Below are 18838 nucleotides of genomic sequence, written 5' to 3' on the forward strand. Positions count from 1 at the left end.
GCAAGTCTGAGCCCTTGGGGAACTGTAGTGACTGAGATTAGAGGTTGGCCAAGGTGATGGATTCAGGCACTGATCTTCTATTGAGCTGAATCCTAAAATCCCAGACCTATTCCTTTAGTAAGGCTCCTGTAAGTAAGTCCTTATAAGTCCTGTAAGTAAGTACTCCTTTAATAAGACTCCATAGAATTAGGGTTTTATATGTAGACCAAACAAGTCTTCTAGTCCTGGCACACGGTAGGTACTTCATATTTGCTCAACTGAATTTCCTGGGGCTGCTAAGCCTCACCCAAGATTACCTCACATAAGGACTCCTTTATTGACTTAGGGGATGCAGGCCTTAACTGACATTTAGCAGCACTGATTTAATTACCAAAATTTCATAGACACAAACACCATCAATTCTAGGGCAGGTACAGCCTCTAGTTTCTACTAAGAGCCAACAAAGCAAGTCTTCCTAATTTTTCATTAACTTAAATTTTTACAAAACACTATTTTTCTTTAAAAAATGTCCACTGTCTAGTTGATTAATCCTGGAATCTTAAGAGTGAAAAAATAATTCTATTGTGACAAAAATCGTGACTTCATTGAGTGAACAAGTTTTGGCTCTGTTTTAGCCTGTTTAGCCAGACTCAAGGAGGACATGTCTGGTCAATTCAATCCTATTTTAGACAACAAAACACTTTCAAATAATCTTGAAAACAACCCAGATCTTGTTATCCCTCAGAAATTGCTCTCTCTTTCTTCAACTGGCATGCCTTAGTGTTTGCATTTACCTGATCCCTGCATGGAACTTTCTTTCCTATACTTTGCCACTTGAAAAATATCAATCATCTTTCCAATATGGCCTAATCTGTGACATGGTCCCATTTCCCATTCTAATCCAAAGAGTGTGCTCTTCTCTATTCTGTATTTTCATAACACTTAATACCTATTCCTCTGTATTAATGCAAATAATAACAACAATAGGTAGCATTATGAGCCTGTTCCTGTCCTAAACCTTTTGATTTATGTTAACTTATTGAATCTCACAATCAATGAGAATAGACACAATTAATGGCTGTATCGTACAAAGGAGGAAACTAAAACACAGAGACGTTAAGTAACGTGCCCAGGGCCACACAGCAACTACTTGGTAAAATTGGGATCTGAACCCAGGTAGACTAGTTCAAGAATCTTTGCTTTGAACTGCTTCCTAATTCTCAATAGAAAGTTTTATATTATATTTTATATTATATTTTATATTATATGCCTGTGTGTCTGCATTTCCTTCTAGATAATGAGTTTATCAAGCGCTTTGTTTATTTCTTCATCTCTGGCATCTAGCCCAGGGCCTGGAAGATAATAGAAACTTTAAATTTTGATTAAGGGAATTAACGAAAAAAAATGAACCCAACCACTCTGTCATAACAGCAGATCCAAACACTCACCCCGTCCTTTCAAAGGAACAGTTGCTAAGACAAAAGAAAAGAGACTATGCCTATTTATGCTCAGGAATGGAGCATGGAGGCATTATTTATACATCATGACTTTCTGATGGCCTCGTCCAAGGGTTCCAAAGTCATGTCTCTCTCTTTTTTTTTTTTTCATTTATTTATTTTTATATAGGAGATTCTTATTAGTTACCTATTTTATACATATTAGTGTGTATATTTCAATCCCAATCTCCCAATTCATCCCACCACCACCCCTGCAACCCACGCCCTGCTTTCCCCACTTGGTGTCCATACGTTTGTTCTCTACATCTGTGTCTCTGTTTCTGCCTTGCAAACCAGCTCATCTGTACCATTTTTCTAGATTCCACATATATACGTTAATATACAATATTTGTTTTTCTCTTTATGACTTGCTTCACTCTGTATGACAGTCTCTAGGCCCATCAACATCTCTACAAATGACCCAATTTCAATCCTTTTTATGGCTGAGTAATATTCCATTGTGTATATGTACCACACCTTCTTTATCCATTCGTCTGTCGATGGGCACTTAGGTTGATTCCATGACCTGGCTATTGTAAATAGTGCTGCAATGAACATTGGGGTGCCTACGTCTTTTTGAATTATGGTTTTTTCAGGGTATATGCCCAGTAGTAGGATTGCTGGGTCATATGATAGTTCTATTTTTAGTTTTTTAAGGAACCTCCATACTGTTCTCCATAGTGGTTGTATCAATTTACATTCCCACCAACAGGGCAAGAGGGTTCCCTTTTCTCCACACCCTCTCCAGCATTTGTTGTTTGTAGATTTTCTGATGATGCCCATTCTAACCAGTGTGAGGTGATACCACATTGTAGTTTTGATTTGCATTTCTCTGATAATTAGTGATGTTGAGCAGCTTTTCAAGTACCTCTTGGCCATCTGTATGTCTTCATTGGAGAAATGTCTATTAAGGCCTTCTGCCCATTTTTGGATTGGGTTGTCTGCTTTTTTAATATTGAGCTGCATGAGCTGTTTATGTATTTTGGAAACTAATCCTTTGTCCATTGATTCGCTTGCAAATATTTTCTCCCATTCTGAGGGTTGTCTTTTCACCTTGTTTATAGTTTCCTTTGCTGTGCAAAAGCTTTTAAGTTTCATTAGGTCCCATTTGTTTGTTTTTATTTCCATTTCTGTAGGAGGTGGGTCAAAAAAGATCTTGCTGTGATTTATGTCAAAGAGTGTCCTTCCTATGTTTTCCTCTAAGAGTTTTATAGTGTCCAGTCTTACATTTATGTCTTTAATCCATTTTGAGTTTATTTTTGTGTATGGTGTTAGGAAGTGTTCTAATTTCATCCTTTTACATGTAGCTGTCCAGTTTTCCCAGCACCACTTATTGAAGAGGCTGTCTTTTCTGCATTGTATATCCCTGCCTCTTTTGTCATAGATTAGTTGACCATATGTGGGTTTATCTCTGGGCTTTCTATCCTGTTCCATTGATCTATATTTCTGTATTTGTGCCAGTACCATACTCTCTTGATTACTGTAGCTTTGTAGTGTAGTCTGAAGTCCGGGAGCCTGATTCCTCCAGCTGCATTTTTCTTTCTCAAGATTGCTTTGGCTATTCGGGGTCTTTTGTATTTCCATACAAATTGTGAAATATTTTGTTCTAGTTCTCTGAAAAATGCCATTGGTAGCTTGATAGGGATTGCATTGAATCTATAGATTGCTTTGGGTAGTATAGTCATTTTCACAATGTTGATTCTTCCAATCCAAGAACATGGTATCTCTCTCAATCTGTTGGTATCATCTTTAATTTCTTTCGTCAGTGTCTTATAGTTTTCTGCGTACAGGTCTTTTGTCTCCTTGCTAAGTTTATTCCTACGTATTTTATTCTTTTTGTTGCAATGGTAAATGGGAGTGTTTCCTTAATTTCTCTTTCAGATTTTTCATCATTAGTGTATAGGAATGCAAGAGATTTCTGTGCATTAATTTTGTATCCTGCTACTTTACCTAATTCATTGATTAGCTCTAGTAGTTTTCTAATAGCATCTTTAGGATTCTCTATGTGTAGTATCATGTCATCTGCAAACAGTGACAGTTTGTTTTACTTCTTCTTTTCCGATTTGAATTCCTTTTATTTCTTTTTCTTCTCTGATTACTGTGGATAAAACTTCCAAAGCTATGTTGAATAATAGTGCTGAGAGTGGGCAACCTTGTCTTGTTCCTGGTTTTCGTGGAAATGGTTTCAGTTTTTCACCATTGAGAACGATGTTGGCTGTGGGTTTGTCATATATGTGGCCTTTATTATGTTGAGGTAAGTTCCCTCTATGCCTACATTTTGGAGGGTTTTTATCGTAAATGGTGTTGAATTTTGTCAAAAGCTTTTTCTGTATCTTTTGAGATAATCGTATGGTTTTTATCCTTCAAGTTGTTAATATGGTGTGTCACATTGATTGATTTCCATATATTGAAGAATCCTTGCATTCCTGGGATAAACCCCACTTGATCTTGGTGTATGATCCTTTTAATGTGCTGTTGGATTCTGTTCACTAGTATTTTGTTGAGGATTTTTGCATCTATGCTCATCAGTGATATCGGCCTGTAGTCTTCTTTTTTTGTGACATCTTTGTCTGGTTTTGGTATCAGGGTGATGGTGGCCTCGTAGAATGAGTTTGGGAGTGTTCCTCCCTCTGCTATATTTTGGAAGAGTTTGAGAAGGATAGGTGTTAGCTCTTTCTCTAAATGTTTGATAGAATTCACCTGTGAAGCCATCTGGTTCTAGGCTTTTGTTTTTTGGAAGATTTTTAATCACAGTCTCAATTTCAGTGCTTGTGATTGGTCTGTTTATATTTTCTATTTCTTCCTGCTTCAGTCCTGGAATGTTGTGCTTTTCTAAGAATCTGTCCATTTCTTCCAGGTTGTCCATTTTATTGGCATATAGTTGCTTGTAGTAATCTCTCATAATCATTTGTATTTCTGCAGTGTCAGTTGTCACTTCACCTTTTTCACTTCTAATTCTATTGATTTGAGTCTTCTCCCTTTTTTTTCTTGATGAGTCTGGCTAATGGTTTATCAATTGTCTTTATATTCTCAAAGAACCAGCTTTTAGTTTCATTGATCTTTGCTATCGTTTCCTTCATTTCTATTTCATTTATTTCTGATCTGATCTTTATGATTTCTTTCCTTCTGCTAACTTTGGGGGTTTTTTGGTTCTTCTTTCTCTAATTGCTTTAGGTGTGAGGTTAGGTTGTTTATTTGAGATTTTTCTTGTTTCTTGAGGTAGGATTGTATTGCTACAAACTTCCCTCTTAGGACTGCTTTTGCTGCATCCCACAGGTTTTGGATCATTGTGTTTTTGTTGTCTTTTTTCTGTAGGTATTTTTTGATTTCCTCTTTGATTTTTTCAGTGAACTCTTGGTTATTTAGGAACATATTGTTTAGCCTCCATGTGTTCGTGTTTTTACCTTTTTTTTTCCCTGTAATTTATTTCTAATCACATAGCGTTGTGGTCAGAAAAGATGCTTGATATGATTTCAATTTTCCTAAATTTACCAAGGTTTGATTTGTGACTCAAGATGTGATCTATCCTGGAGAATGTTCCATGTGCACTTGCGAAGAAAGTGTAATCTGCTGTTTTGGGATGGAATGTCCTGTAAATATCAGTTAAATCTATCTGGTCTACTGTGTCATTTATAGCTTCTCTTTCCTTATTAATTTTCTGTCTGAATGATCTGTCCATTGATGTAAGTGGGGTGTTAAATTTCCCCACTATTATTGTGTTACTGTCGATTTCCTCTTTTATAGCTGTTAGCAGTTGCCTTAGGTATTGAGGTGCTCCTATGTTGGGTGCATATATATTTATAATTGTTATATCTTCTTCTTAGATTGATCCCTTGATCATTATGTAGTGTCCTTTCTTGTTCCTTGTAACATTCTTTATTTTAAAGTCTATTTCATTTGATATGAATATTCCTATGCCAGCTTTCTTTTGATTTCCATTCACATGGAATATCTTTTTCCATCCCCTCATTTTCAGTCTGTATGTGTCCCTAGGTCTGAAGTGGGTCTCTTGTAGACTGCAGATATACAGGTCTTGTTTTTGTATCCATTCAGCCAGTCTGAGTGTTTTGGTTGGAGCATTTAATCCATTTACATTCAAGGTGATTATCAATATATATGTTCCTATTACCATTTTCTTAATTGTTTTGGGTTTGTTTTTGTAAGTCCTTATCTTCTCTTGCTGTTTTGCACTTAGAGAAGTTCCTTTAGCATTTGTCGTAGAGCTGGTTTGGTGGTGCTGAATTCTCTTAGCTTCTGCTTGTCTGTAAAGCTTTTGATTTCTCTGTCGAATCTGATTGAGATCCTTGCCGAGTAGAGTAATTTTGGTTGTAGGTTCTTCCCTTTCACCAGTTTAAATATATCGTGCCACTCCCTTCTGGCTTGTAGAGTTTCTGCTGAGAAATCAGCTATTAACCTTATGGGAGTTCCCTTGTATGTTATTTGTCATTTTTCCCTTGTTGCTTTTAATAATATTTTTTTGTCTTTAATTTTTTCAATTTGATTACTGTGTGTCTCAGCGTGTTTCTCCTTGGGTTTGTCCTGCATGGGACTCTGCGCTTCCTTGACTGCGGAGACTATTTCGTTTCCCGTTAGGGAAGTTTTCAACTATAATCTCTTCAGATATTTTCTCGGGTCCTTTCTCATTCTCTTCTCCTTCTGGGACCCCTATAATTTGAATGTTGGTGCACTTAATGTTGTCCCAGAGGTCTCTTAGGCTGTCTTCATTTCTTTTCATTCTTTTTCTTTATTCTTCACAGCAGTGAATTCCACCATTCTGTCTTCCAGGTCACTTATCTATTCTTCTGCCTCAGTTATTCTGCTATTGATTCCTTCTAGTGTATTTTTTATTTCAGTTATTGTATTGTTCATCTCTGTTTATTTGTTCTTTAATTCTTGTAGTTGTTTGTTCTTTAATTCTTCTAGGTCTTTGTTAAACATTTCTTGCATCTTCTTGATCTTTGCCTCCATCCTTTTTCCGAGGTCCTGGATCATCTTCACTATCATTATTCTGAATTCTTTTTCTGGAAGGTTGCCTATCTCCACTTCATTTAGTTGTTTTCTGGGGTTTTATCTTGTTCCTTCATCTGGTACATAGTCCCCTGCCTTTTCATTTTGTCTATCTTTCTGTGAATGTGGTTTTCGTTCCACAGGCTGCAGGATTGTAGTTCTTCTTGTTTCTGCTGTCTGTCCTCTGGTGGATGAGGCTATCTAAGGGGCTGTGCAAGCTTCCTGTTGGGAGGGACTGGTGGTGGGTAGAGCTTGGGGTTGCTCTGTTGGGCAGAGCTCAGTAAAACTTTAATCTGCTTGTCTGCTGATGGGTGGGCTGGGTTCCCTCCCTGTTGGTTGTTTGGTCTGAGGCGACCCAACACTGGAGCCTAGAGGCTCTTTGGTGGGGCTAATGGTGGACTTCAGGAGGGCTCATGCCAAGGAGTGCTTCCCAGAATTTCTGCTGCCAGTGTCCTTGTCCTCACAGTGAGACAGAGCCACCCTCCACCTCTGCAGGAGACCCTCCAACACTAGCAGGCAGGTCTTGTTCAGTGTCCTATGGGGTCACTGCTCCTTCCCCTGGGTCCTGATGTGCACACTACTTTGTGTGTGCCCTCCAAGAGTGGCGTCTCTGTTTCCCCCAGTCCTGTCGAAGTCCTGGAAGCAAATCCCGCCAGCCTTCAAAGTCTGTTTCCCTGGGAATTCCTCCTCCCATTGCCAGACCCCCAGGTTGGGAAGCCTGACATGGGGCTTAGAACCTTCACTCCAGTGGGTGGACTTCTGTGGTATAATTATTTTCTAGTTTGTTAGTCACCCACCCAGTGGTTATGGGATTTGATTTTACTGAGATTGTGCCCCTCCTTCTGTCTCATTGTGGCTTCTCCTTTGTCTTTGGATGTGGGGTATCTTTTTTGGTGAGTTCCATTGTCTTCCTATCGATGATTGTTCAGCAGTTAGTTGTGATTCTGGTGCTCTAGCAAGAGGGAGTTAGAGCACGTCCTTCTACTCTGCCATCTTGAACCAATCTCCTGACTCTTTTTTCACCTTCCCTCTTTTCCTCCCTCTCTCAGTTTCCCTCCACTCCACCTTCCTCTTTCCCTCCTCTGTTTCTCCCTCTCCATTGGTTTGCTCAAATTATATCTTGAAAAATCAAGTAAAGGGAACCAATATTTTCTGAGTGTCTACTGTGGGACCAGCACTGTGGTAACCATATGAGTGTCCTGTGGCTGCTGTAACAACATACCACATGCTTAGCAATGTAAAACAGCACCATGGATTATCTTACAGTTTTGAAGGTCAGAAGTCTAATTGAGCAAAATCCAGGTGTCAGCAGGGCTGTATTCCTTCTTGAGCTTCCAGGGGAAAATCCATTTTTTGGTACCTTTTCCAGCTTCTCGTCTCTTGCATTCCTTGGCTGGTGGCCCCTTTCTCCGCCTTCAAGGCCAGCAATGGCAGGTTGAGTCCTTCTCACATGACATCACTATGACCTGGCTTTCATTGTCACATCTCTTTCTCTAAGTCTTCAGTGCTTTCTTCCATTTGCAAGGATCCTTGTGATTACATGGGGTCCATCTAATCTAGGAAAATCACTCTATTTTAAGGTCAGGTGATTTTCAACCTTAATTCTCCTTTTCATTTACTGTGACATATTCACGGGTCCCAGGGATTAGACTGAGGGCATCTGTTGGGGACCATTATTCTGTCTACCATATAGTCTTTCTTTTTACATTATCTCATTAAAGTCCCCCAGCAACTGTATGCATAGGTGGTGTTATGCTCATTTAAAGAAAACACAGAGGCTGTTCAAGTTTAAGTAATTTGCCAAAAGTCAGGGAAATGGCCACATAGCCAGAATTCAGGCTCAGATTAGTTTTGGCTTCTTGTCCCATGCTTTTCCAGTTATATGCATCTTCCCTTTTAATAATTTGAGGAAAAGATACTGAGTATCATTCAATTAGAAATAAGTCTAGAATGTTGGTCTCAAACTGTGTATGAAGTCAACAACAGAACCCTTTATCTCCCCAAGAATTACAAAATCATTTCTAAGTGTTGTGCATTAATGGCCAAGAAGGTGGCAGGTGTTCTGTGTCCGGAGGCTGTAAAACACCAGGAATATTTCAAGGAGGTCAGACTCAGGGAGCGTGGATGACATGAACTGACACTTACAGTGAACATATCAATATGTGCGCCTGCAGGTGTGTGTGTGTGTGTACGTGTGTGTCTTTGAAGTGCTTCTTTTCTCTGTGCTTTCCCTGTAGGCGGTGTGCCTTTATAAACCCTTCCAGGACTCGGGGTTTTTGGTCCCTGGCAGGATAAAGAATCATTCAGATACATTGCTGTAACATTTTTATATCCTGCAAATCAGAGATAGTAGCCTTTCTTCTCCGCCAGTGTAAGCCCCTCCAAACTGATTCCACTGGACCGACTTTGACAAGAGTAAACCGGAGGTGTTTTGTGGCAAGGGTAAAGTAAGTGCCCATCTACCCTAATAGTAAAGAGCAAGTGAGTCAATGAAAGGAAAACAACAAGGGGCCAGGAGACACTAGCGAGTTCATTTGGAAAATACCATTTTGAAGCTGACTTAAGATAGGATGAGATCTGAGCTTGTTCACAGCCTGCTGATATAATTACTTGTGGCAGTAACTTTCTCTGTTTTTATTTATGGCCGTTTGTGTTAAGCTTTTTTTCAGTTCTTCTGTTTCTCTCTGGCCTCTAGCACCGTCTGTGATGCTGTCATATAGAAAACCCTCTGCCCTTATGCCTTCCAGGTTTAGTGCATAGTCAGCCAAGTGTAACAAACAACCCCAGATCTCAGGGACCACAGGCTGCAGGTGGAGTTTCCTTGCTGGGCATCTCTCCCAGGTGCTTGTCCTCTAAGCAGTGACTGCTTTCTCGGATCGTTCTGTTGGATGACTCCACCACCTTGGAAGTCCTTCTATCCTATTTTCCGAGCTGGGTAAAAGAGGGCACTTCGGGGGCCAGGAATAGCGGTGAAAATCCTTCCACCCTCCGTTTGTTGCCAGTGCTTAGTCACATGACCAAAACTACTGCAAGAGAGCCAGGAGCACATAGCTGTGGGTACTATTATGAGAAGTAACTAGATACTCATAACAAGGAGAGTTCTTTGCCTGAAAAGCTTATTTCCAAAGTCTAAAGCAGGGGTTGCAAACTCATATGCCTAGAGGGCCAGACTAGGGTGTAACTAAGTTGAGTGCCGGGGAGCAGTAACGTAGGGAGTCGTGCAAGCAAGGATAGCTCAGAGAGGTGTGCTCGATAGAACATGATAATTTTACTTTTATGGCAGACTTCTCTGGCTGAACCAACCACATCTGCTGGCCCGATCCATCCCTTATGCTGCCAGTTGGCAACCTGCAGTCTGGGGCAGAAAAAAATGATTTTTCTGGAAGCAAACTGCAAAGTTGGCTATGCTCTTGAATCAGCACCTGTGAGGATAAACATAAACTCTTTCTTTTTAAAAGAGAAGGCTCTGAACAGCAGCACGGAAATGGAAGCTAAGAAGAGAAGCAGGTATGAAGAGTGTGTTGTCAGAATTTGCCATCCGTACGTAAGCTTAGGGCAGGGGCTCGTACATAGAGGACAGAGCCCTGATTTGTCATTTTATTTTTTAATATCGATTTATTTATTTGGCTGCGCTGGGTCCTAGTTGCGGCACGCAGGATCTTTGTTGTGGCACACGGGGTCTTTCTTGCGGCATGTGGGGTCTTTATTGCAGCCTGCGAGATCCTCAGCTGTGGCATGCAGGATCCAGTTCCCTGACCAGGGATTAAACCCGGGCCCCCTGTGCTGGGAGCGTGGAATCTCAACCACTGGACCACCAGGGAAGTCCCTGAGCTGTCATTTTAAAGGAGGCTCAGTGTCCTGCAAAAGCAGCTCAAGTCAGTCCACAGTAGGCCCTGATGTGCTTACTATGCAGCTGACCCCAAGGTGCACATTCTCTGCTTATCTTTTACCTGATTCAGATCCCTACTGTTTCCCTCTGATATTTCTGAGCATAGTCTATCCATTGAACAATTTTATAGTAGCAACAAAAGTAATATTTTGATGATATTTGTCAATGTCTACCCTGGGAATATGAGTGAATCCTGTATATTGATTTAAACATAATACATAGAAATAATAATGGTAAAAATAATAATAGCAAACATTTATTGAGCAATTATTATGTGTCCAGTACCGTGCAAAGCTCTTTACAATAGTTAACTCACTTAATCCTCATGACAACATATAAGACTCTATCTGAGGAAACTGAGATACAGAGGGTTACAGTTAGTAAATGGCAGCTGGTAAACTGGGATTCATACAGAAGCATTGTGGCTCTGTCCTGTGCTTACAGTCTGTCTGAACGCGAATCTGCCTTCATAAGCAGGCTGATTGTAATTTTCACGTAATAGAAATCCTTTGGTGATCATAAAACTTGATCATTGCTGAGCTTTCAAAGGTGTATCGGTTGCCGATTGTTTATGAAGTGCAAACTAATGCATAAATGAACAAAAGAACCATGTAGGAAGACCATTACTGCCATAGCATTAAAGTTGCATTTGGAATGTTGCTCATAGCATATATTCTGGAAATGTTAAAGAGAGTTTGGGGAAAAGCATGTCCAGGTATCATATTTATAAGAGTGACATGTAATGATATTGGAGAAGGGGCTGCCTAATTCTGGAGTCATGTCTGAGTGCTCATCTTAGACCAGTGAGGGATGCCTCTGCATATCCCACCACCAAACTCAGTGCTATTGAATTTGAAGCCATGGCAAGCTCATAGCTGAATACTATTTGAAATCTGCTACAAAAATCAAGGGGTAATAGCAGTAACTCGAACGCTCTACCACTAGTGCTCAGCCAGACATTCAGCTTTTGGGGAGCCGTAAATTAGTCTGTTTTTTTTGTTGTTGTTTTTTCGGGACGCAGGTATCTCACTGTTGTGGCCTCTCGCGTTGCGGAGCACAGGCTCCGGACGCGCAGGCTCAGCGGCCATGGCTCACGGGCCCAGCCGCTCCGCGGCATGTGGGATCTTCGCGGACGGGGGCACGAACCCGTGACCCCTGCATCGGCAGGCGGACTCTCAACCGCTGCGCCACCAGGGAAGCCCCTGGATTCTTTTTTAAACGCAGTTTTGTCGTTTCAGAGATCTGCTGCATGAAATCCAGAGAGGCGTAAATTCACGTGAAAGCAAAGTGTGTACTGGTTAAAGAGACCACTCTGTATTCCTCTCCATTTATCCAGCTAATTCTGACCCATCTTTGAGATCAAAGCAGAAATGCCCCTTCAGTGGGTTTGCTTTCCTTGATTCCTCTAGATGAAGTTCGACTCCCGACTCCCAGCTTTTACATGCTCCTGAAGAGAGCCGTGATTTCCTTTCAAGTTAAATTTTAGTTAATCAATTAATTAAATGATGATTTGTTCATGCCTCTCACCTTTTATAGTCCATAATAACAGTTAACACTCCTGACTGCTTATCCTGTGCAGCTCTATTCTAATTGCTTTATATGTATCATTCCATTGAACCCCCCATGGCCACCCTCAATGCACATCTTGTTTTCCATATTTCTCTACATGAGAAAACTGAGACCAGAGTGGCTGGGGAAAAAAATGCCAAATAGCCCCAGTCAGTAAAGGGCAGAGCCAAGAATGAACGAAGTCAAACAACTCTGGAATTCACTCTTTTAATGACTGTGTTATAGGGCTTCTCCATAAGCTCCAGGACAACACCTAGCAAAGTGCTCACTGAATCCCAGGAGTTTAATAAATGTTTGGGAATAAGTGAATGAATGGACACAGGGAGGAGAGAGTGAATGAATTATTTGACTAGTTCTTACCTTGCTAAGTCACACTTGCCCGGGAGAGTGCTGTGTGTTCGTATTACAAAGCCTTTAACCTGAATTTTGCCTGGTGGATAAAGTGACCCAAGAATTTGCAAAAAAAAACCAAAAAAACCTTGAGCCTCTGGGAGTTCTCCCACCACTCTCACCCTCCCTGAGCATCTGCAGTTAGAAACGGTTTATTTTTCCTTCATGATTCCAGAGGAATCCCGAGTAGAACCTGCCAAGAGGGCAGGACAGAGACTAAGCCACAGAGAGATAAGCACCAGGAATTCCACTCACCTGTCCTCTCAGTCAATCTTGGATTCTTAGCTCAGGATCCCTGGAGAAATGTCGTCTGCCTTAGTTCCTCGGGAATGACTGGTTTACTGGTCTGGGGTTTGAGGGAAGAATTAGCTGATTATAAGGTTAACGTATAATTGTAGGCATAAGGTGCCTGGAGGCAACCCTTGACAACTTGATGTTTGACTGAATTAACGTTGGCCAGTTATAGATTTTCTGCTTGCATAATTGCCAGCAAATGATTCTGAGTCCTGAATCTGCGTTTTCTGTGTGCACCACTTGGGATGTCAGCGTTATGATTGCCTTAGACGTGATCTACTCAGAGCCTGCTGTCAAGGCAAGGGAAAGTTTTACACACAGAAGTGCTCAAATATGCGACTATAGTATCCTTCCCCCCTTTGATTTTAGAAGGATGATGTCTGTCAGGGTGATGACTCTCCTATTTCAGTTCCTCTGATGTTTCTCAGGCTGGCCACATGGTGAACCTTGGGAGATTGATTCTTGCTCTTGTTCCTTGGGTTCAGTGCATTTCAGAGAGCTGATATTTAGAGAGAAGCCCTGGCTCCACAGCTTCCAACCTTTTGTACACTCCTTTGAGATCACCGGTGGGGATGATAATGAGTTTTCTTCAACAGCCTGTGTGCACTGGTTAACAGTTTGCATTCTGGTATGGCTGAGTCACTTTGCTGTGTACCTGAAACTACCACAACATTAATCAGCTAGACTCAAATACAAAATAAAAAGTTAAAAGAAAAAAGAGTTTGCATTCTGGGATCAAAGTTTAGTTTCCCAATAAGCAGACACTGAGTCAAAGATTTGAGTGCAAATAGTTTTATTTGGAGGGTGATGTCAGAAAAATACCAACAGGGGATGAGTAAATGAGCCAAAGAAGAGAAAGCAGCTAATGGACGGTGAGTTATCAAGCCAGAGACCACCGTGGACAACTGTTGCTTAAGTCCAAGTGGGAGACGGAACACTTGCCTCTGCGTTATCTCACCTGAGGGCTGGGGTATTCACACAGCAGTTTTCATCAGTTATGGTGATGGTCTTGGGGGTGTGAATTTCCAAACACTGCCTGCTGGTGCCATACTCAGGTAAAGCAGCCTCCCACAGGTTTCAGAGAAATTCCCAGACAAGAAAATACAAATTCTCCCCTGAAGGGTGTAGGCGGAGCTCTGTCAAAATCAGAGAACATTTAAACCTGGATTCAGGTCCTGACTCCACCCATCCTAACTGTGTGATTCGGGGCAAGACTGTTAGCCCCTCTAGAATGTCAGGCCCCTTGTCAGTAAAATGTGTCTTATAACATGCTAAGTACACCACAGCGCTGTTGTGGAGATTGAAGGAGATAATGCATACAACAAACCTAGGACAGTGCTTGCCGTACAGCGAAGGCTGAAAAATATTAGCAATCATTGTATTGTAAGTATTGTGGAGCGTCTTCTCTGTGCCAGTCTATGTGGTAGGTGCTCGGTATAAAAATGGGGAAAAAGAGGTAATCTCTAACTTCACACTGCTTATGGTCTTTGCCTACTAAGCCTATGACCATTTCTTACCTTACTTCATTACCCCTTGTCCAAGAGTGTTTTAACATAACTTTTATGTTCCAAAACATATAACCTAAATTTTTAACTTCTGGATGAAGTGCCCCAAGGATTTGCAAAGACAAAGCTGAGCCTTCAGAAGCAATTGTAAAATTTACATTTCCTAGTAGCCAAACACGCTAAAGTCAAAAGAAAGGGGTAAATTTATTTTAATAGTGGATCTATTTAGTCCAATCTGTAAAGTAGCATTTCAACATGGCATCCTATAAAAATTATTAATTATATATTTTACTTTATTTTTCTTTGCAGTATATAGTCTTCAAAATCCAACATGTATTTTTCTACTGACAGTTTCAGCCCAGCTACATTTCAAGGGCTCAGTAGTCACCTGTGGCTCGTGACCACCATCTTGGACTGTGAAGGTCTACGGGGCCCTGGATTCTTGTTAGAAGTAACTTCCAATGGAATAGTTCCGTTTTCCTCCTCTTTGTCGATGACCGTGTTCCTTTGCATCTATGAAAGTGAAGTTGGTTTTAGCTCAGGCATCATATGAAATTGACAGTTTCTGTAATGAAATTTCACACGTGGAAAGCATGGTGAGATTCTTAGCAGGTGTAAAAATCTGAGGAAGTTATTTCTTTAACTACAACTTAATGGACACTGCAGCAGCTGTTCCCATTTGCGTGTTTTCCAAATCTCATTGCCAAAACGAATGGTTGGCAGCCACAGGAGAGGTATCAACTTACCTCTTAATTTGGGAAATGAAATTAAAACCTCAGCTCGTTTCTAAAAGTCACAGATTTGGTAAAAGTTAGCAGGGCAAACGTATAAGCCGCCGTTAAAATATTGATGGCTTCGTTTTTCTCAGGTGCTGCTGATAACATCTGCAGAAGATTTGGACTGCACTCCTGGATTTCAGCAGAAATTGTTCCATATCAACCAGCCAGCTGAATTCATCGAGGACCAGGCGATTCTAAACTGTAAGCAATGTCACTTGACGACGCTTTTGGCCTATTCACCGATGTCTAAGAATGTGACTCAGGATACGGTATTCCCTAAACTGTTTTCTGATCATTTTTCTTATGTCACTGCTTGACCCAGGGTGGAAGGTCTTGAATTAGGGCTTTGTCAGCTTAGAGGTGAATAGAGTGGTGTGTGTCTCTTTTTAGTATTTTATCACCGATAAGCATTTCCTGACTGCTCCCAGGAAAGGGGACCACCAAGCCTCCAATGTATGAAGTCCATTTCCTCTGGGCAGATCCTGAGAACAGACCATTGCCTTCCTGTGGATTACTGTTCTATCTCATACATAGCATTGGATCAAAATAATGGTGAGAACAGGATGTTAGCTTCTGGGAAGTTTTAGGCATAGGAATTTAAACTCTTATTCTTAATGCTAATAAGATAGTTTTCTGAAAGATTTGAAACCTCTACTGGCTACTCTAAACTCAAATCCCCCCAAATCCAATTAATGTCCTCAAAATATGCTCAGCTCAGATCTGTGGTTATAATCTCTTCCTATTTTTAATGCCAGTGTTATATTGTTTTATCTTTATGAGGGCATGGAATGCATTGCTAAATGTATAACAAGCTTAGTTTTAGCACAATGAATTTAAAATTGATGGTAGACAAATAAGCTTTTAATTGTAGGTTCTTGAGCACCATTCTTTAACATTTGGGAAAGAAGGATATGAAAACAATGGTTTAATTTGGTCAGATGCTCTATGGTCCCTTTAGGGAAGGTAACTGTACATTTGCCCTTATGGTCCCAGGTCTGCCTTTCAGGATAACTACATTCCTTCATTCCTGTGCTATGTGGTTGGCATGTTTAAAGAAAAGGGGGAAAAGAAAACTCAGCCTGTTCGATTGGATTGTTCTGGGAGGCTGGAGCACATTTTAAGAGTTGAAAGGAACACAGTAATGAAGATACAATGTTGACCATCAAGGGAGCCCTCCAAGGTGAAGCCCATGCACATCTTGATGCAATTATGTCTATGAAATCATTTCAATAATTAGAGTCTATAATGACAAGGTGCAGGACTGGCACAATAAGTGAATTCCAGTGTGTGATTTCATGTTAATCTGATCCCTGAGTGTGACTCCTGGGTCAGGCCATCACGAACTCTCATTTGTCTTTTGATTCTTCTATTTATCAGAGTCACTATATTTTAAACGGAACTTGGTTTAAGATACCATTTTTCTGGCTCTCGTCTCCTCTTGTCTGCATCATCTCCTCTCTTCTCTTCTCCTTTTCTCTTTTTTTCTCTTTTCCTCCAAGCAGTTCCCAAATGGCATCTATATTAACATGTGTGGAAATGTGAAGCCACCCTGAGTATGGAAATTATTAATAGACTTGGTATGCAAAGCAGACCCATAAATGTGATGGCTTCTGTAATCTTCACGACACCAAACAGCTTTTAATTCACCTCTGAGAAGCTGGAAACAATCATACTTTGAGGGACCTTTTTCATTTACAGTAGACCATCCTGTACATTCCAATATCACAGTTTTGTGTGTGTCTGTGTAGTAGTTTGTTGTTGTTTTTTTTAATCCCCTAAGTAATTTAGTGGGTTATGGCTGTTGATTCTGTGTAAGCTAGTAAATGCTAAATGGAACTAGGTTGATTATCAATGATAGCACGTTCAGGAAAAGTCAGTGGTATAGGGATGGAGGATATTTAAAAATTTATATGTGAATTTGTATGTGAATTGTTGGATCAGCAAAATCTGATTAGCCCCCTTCTCAGTGAAACTGTGGGTCCGTGTATATTACTAGGGAAAAACATACAAAGAGCAGATTTGGTTTGATACTTTTCAGTTCATCTCAAAGCAGTGAACATAGGTTGTCGTGAGTATAACTCTGAGAATAAGGTTAATTGTGCCTAAATGAAGAAGAAAGTTTTCACAGACTTGAGAATGTCTATTGAATACTGTTTGGGAAATCTGGATTTCCAGAAGCAGTAGCAATGTATTTTGCTCTATTCCACATGGAAGAGGAAATAAAAAGCACAAAATTTTGAACGGACTTTTCCCCCTAACCAACTAACATTTTAAGTCTCCCTGCCTCCCTCCCCTCTCATTCTCAGTTTCTTTCACGCATTTCTTTATGGTCCAACACAAGACCTTTCTATCTCTGAAAAATGTGATTAGCCAAGAAACCAATGAGTGGTGTGACCTCTCAGAATGAAGGCCATATTGTCACAAGGCTAACATCTGGATGAAAACTGGAAAGAATCAAGCAGAACCAGAATGTTTAAAAATACTTAGAGGGGCTTCCCTGGTGGCGCAGTGGTTGAGAGTCCGCCTGCCGATGCAGGGGACATGGGTTCGTGACCGGTCTGGGAAGATCCCACATGCCGCGGAGCGGCTGGGCCCGTGAGCCATGGCCGCTGAGCCTGCGCGTCCAGAGCCTGTGCTCTGCAATGGGAGAGGCCACAACAGTGAGAGGCCCACATACCACAAAAAAAAAAAAAAAAAAAAATACTTAGAGATATTTGAGGCCACTACCAAGATCCAGAAAATGGTTAGGGATAGTTCAGTGATGTGTAAATATAAGCTGACGATCTAGGTAATAACAGAGGCTAAAAGAAACCAGGTTAGTAACATTACCTTGGACTCCTCCTATGGCAGTTACACTTGCCATTTTTCCTTTATCTTTGCAATATTTAGGCGATTTGGCTTCCAATCATTGTGAATTTTTACCTTGCAGAAAGTGTAGAGTACAGCATTATCTATCAATTTATGTCTACACTTTTCACCATTTTATAAACTTGTCTGAAAATGTTGTCTCTGCCCCACAGACATAGTATATCTGCTCCTACCCCAGACTTATATTCAACCAATTCTGTGTTAGCTTTTAGCCGCGTTACAGGGAATGTTTATTCTATCCATGGCTTCCTGCTCTTTTTGTTCAGACGGTAATATTTCCTTTTATCCTTTTTCATCTTTCCCCTCAATTCTCAATGACTTATCTTTTTCTGCTTTAACTGTTACTAATGGTCACCTCCACTCCTTTTATTTCCCTAATATTTTATTCACTGTTAACTCTGACACATCTTTCCCTCAGTTGTTCTAAAGCCTTTTATTTTCTTCACATCCAAATAACTCTTTATTCTACTCTCCTTTCCACTAACTAGACTTGCTTTCGTCTTTAAAGGGCCATTTTCAACAAGCTTCTAGGATCAAAACATGGCATCCCACTATTTCTTCTAATGTAACCAGGGGAGCTTTATCATTGTAACTTTCACAGCATGATGCAAAACCCCCAACTCAAGATAACTTGGACAAAAGTTTCCTGGCTTCATCTCAGTCTTAAAAGGTGAGCTAGGAGGATGTGTTTATTGTCATTTTCAATGAGAAGTACAAGAAGAAAGGGGAAGGCAGTTTAGAAGGCAGAAACTCAGAAAGGAGATATCCACTCAAGGCCTTTGGACTCCAGGAGGAATTTGTGAGGGGTTTGTTGCAGGAGGTCCCCAGGGGTTTCCAACACCCCGAATTCTCTTCAATTGTTTGATGGGGTTGCTTCTCCTGCAACGTGAAAATCATGCAATTCTGGTAGCCGCTATCTTGATACCACAATATTTGGATAGTGACCCTGTGTACAGCCTCCCAGATGACCCAGGCTCCAGAAGAATATCTGACCTGGAAAACTGACCAGCCCCCCATCTGATATGGAGAAAGACCAAGTGATAAGCCCCTGACTATCTTGTG

General features: G+C 40.7%; 1 protein-coding gene across 2 annotated transcripts in view; it reads left to right on the plus strand.

Moving 5' to 3' along the window:
• The window catches only part of CDH13 (cadherin 13), a 1030265-nt gene that overhangs the window by 201226 nt on the left and 810201 nt on the right, over positions 1-18838 (plus strand). For both annotated transcript variants that reach the window (XM_032613947.1, XM_032613948.1), the window contains exon 2: positions 14998-15109. In XM_032613947.1, the coding sequence (XP_032469838.1) occupies positions 14998-15109 (112 nt within the window). The remainder of the gene's footprint in view (positions 1-14997; positions 15110-18838) is intronic.

This window comes from Phocoena sinus, chromosome 19 (assembly GCF_008692025.1).
Source record: "Phocoena sinus isolate mPhoSin1 chromosome 19, mPhoSin1.pri, whole genome shotgun sequence".
Taxonomy (NCBI): Eukaryota; Metazoa; Chordata; class Mammalia; order Artiodactyla; family Phocoenidae; genus Phocoena; species Phocoena sinus.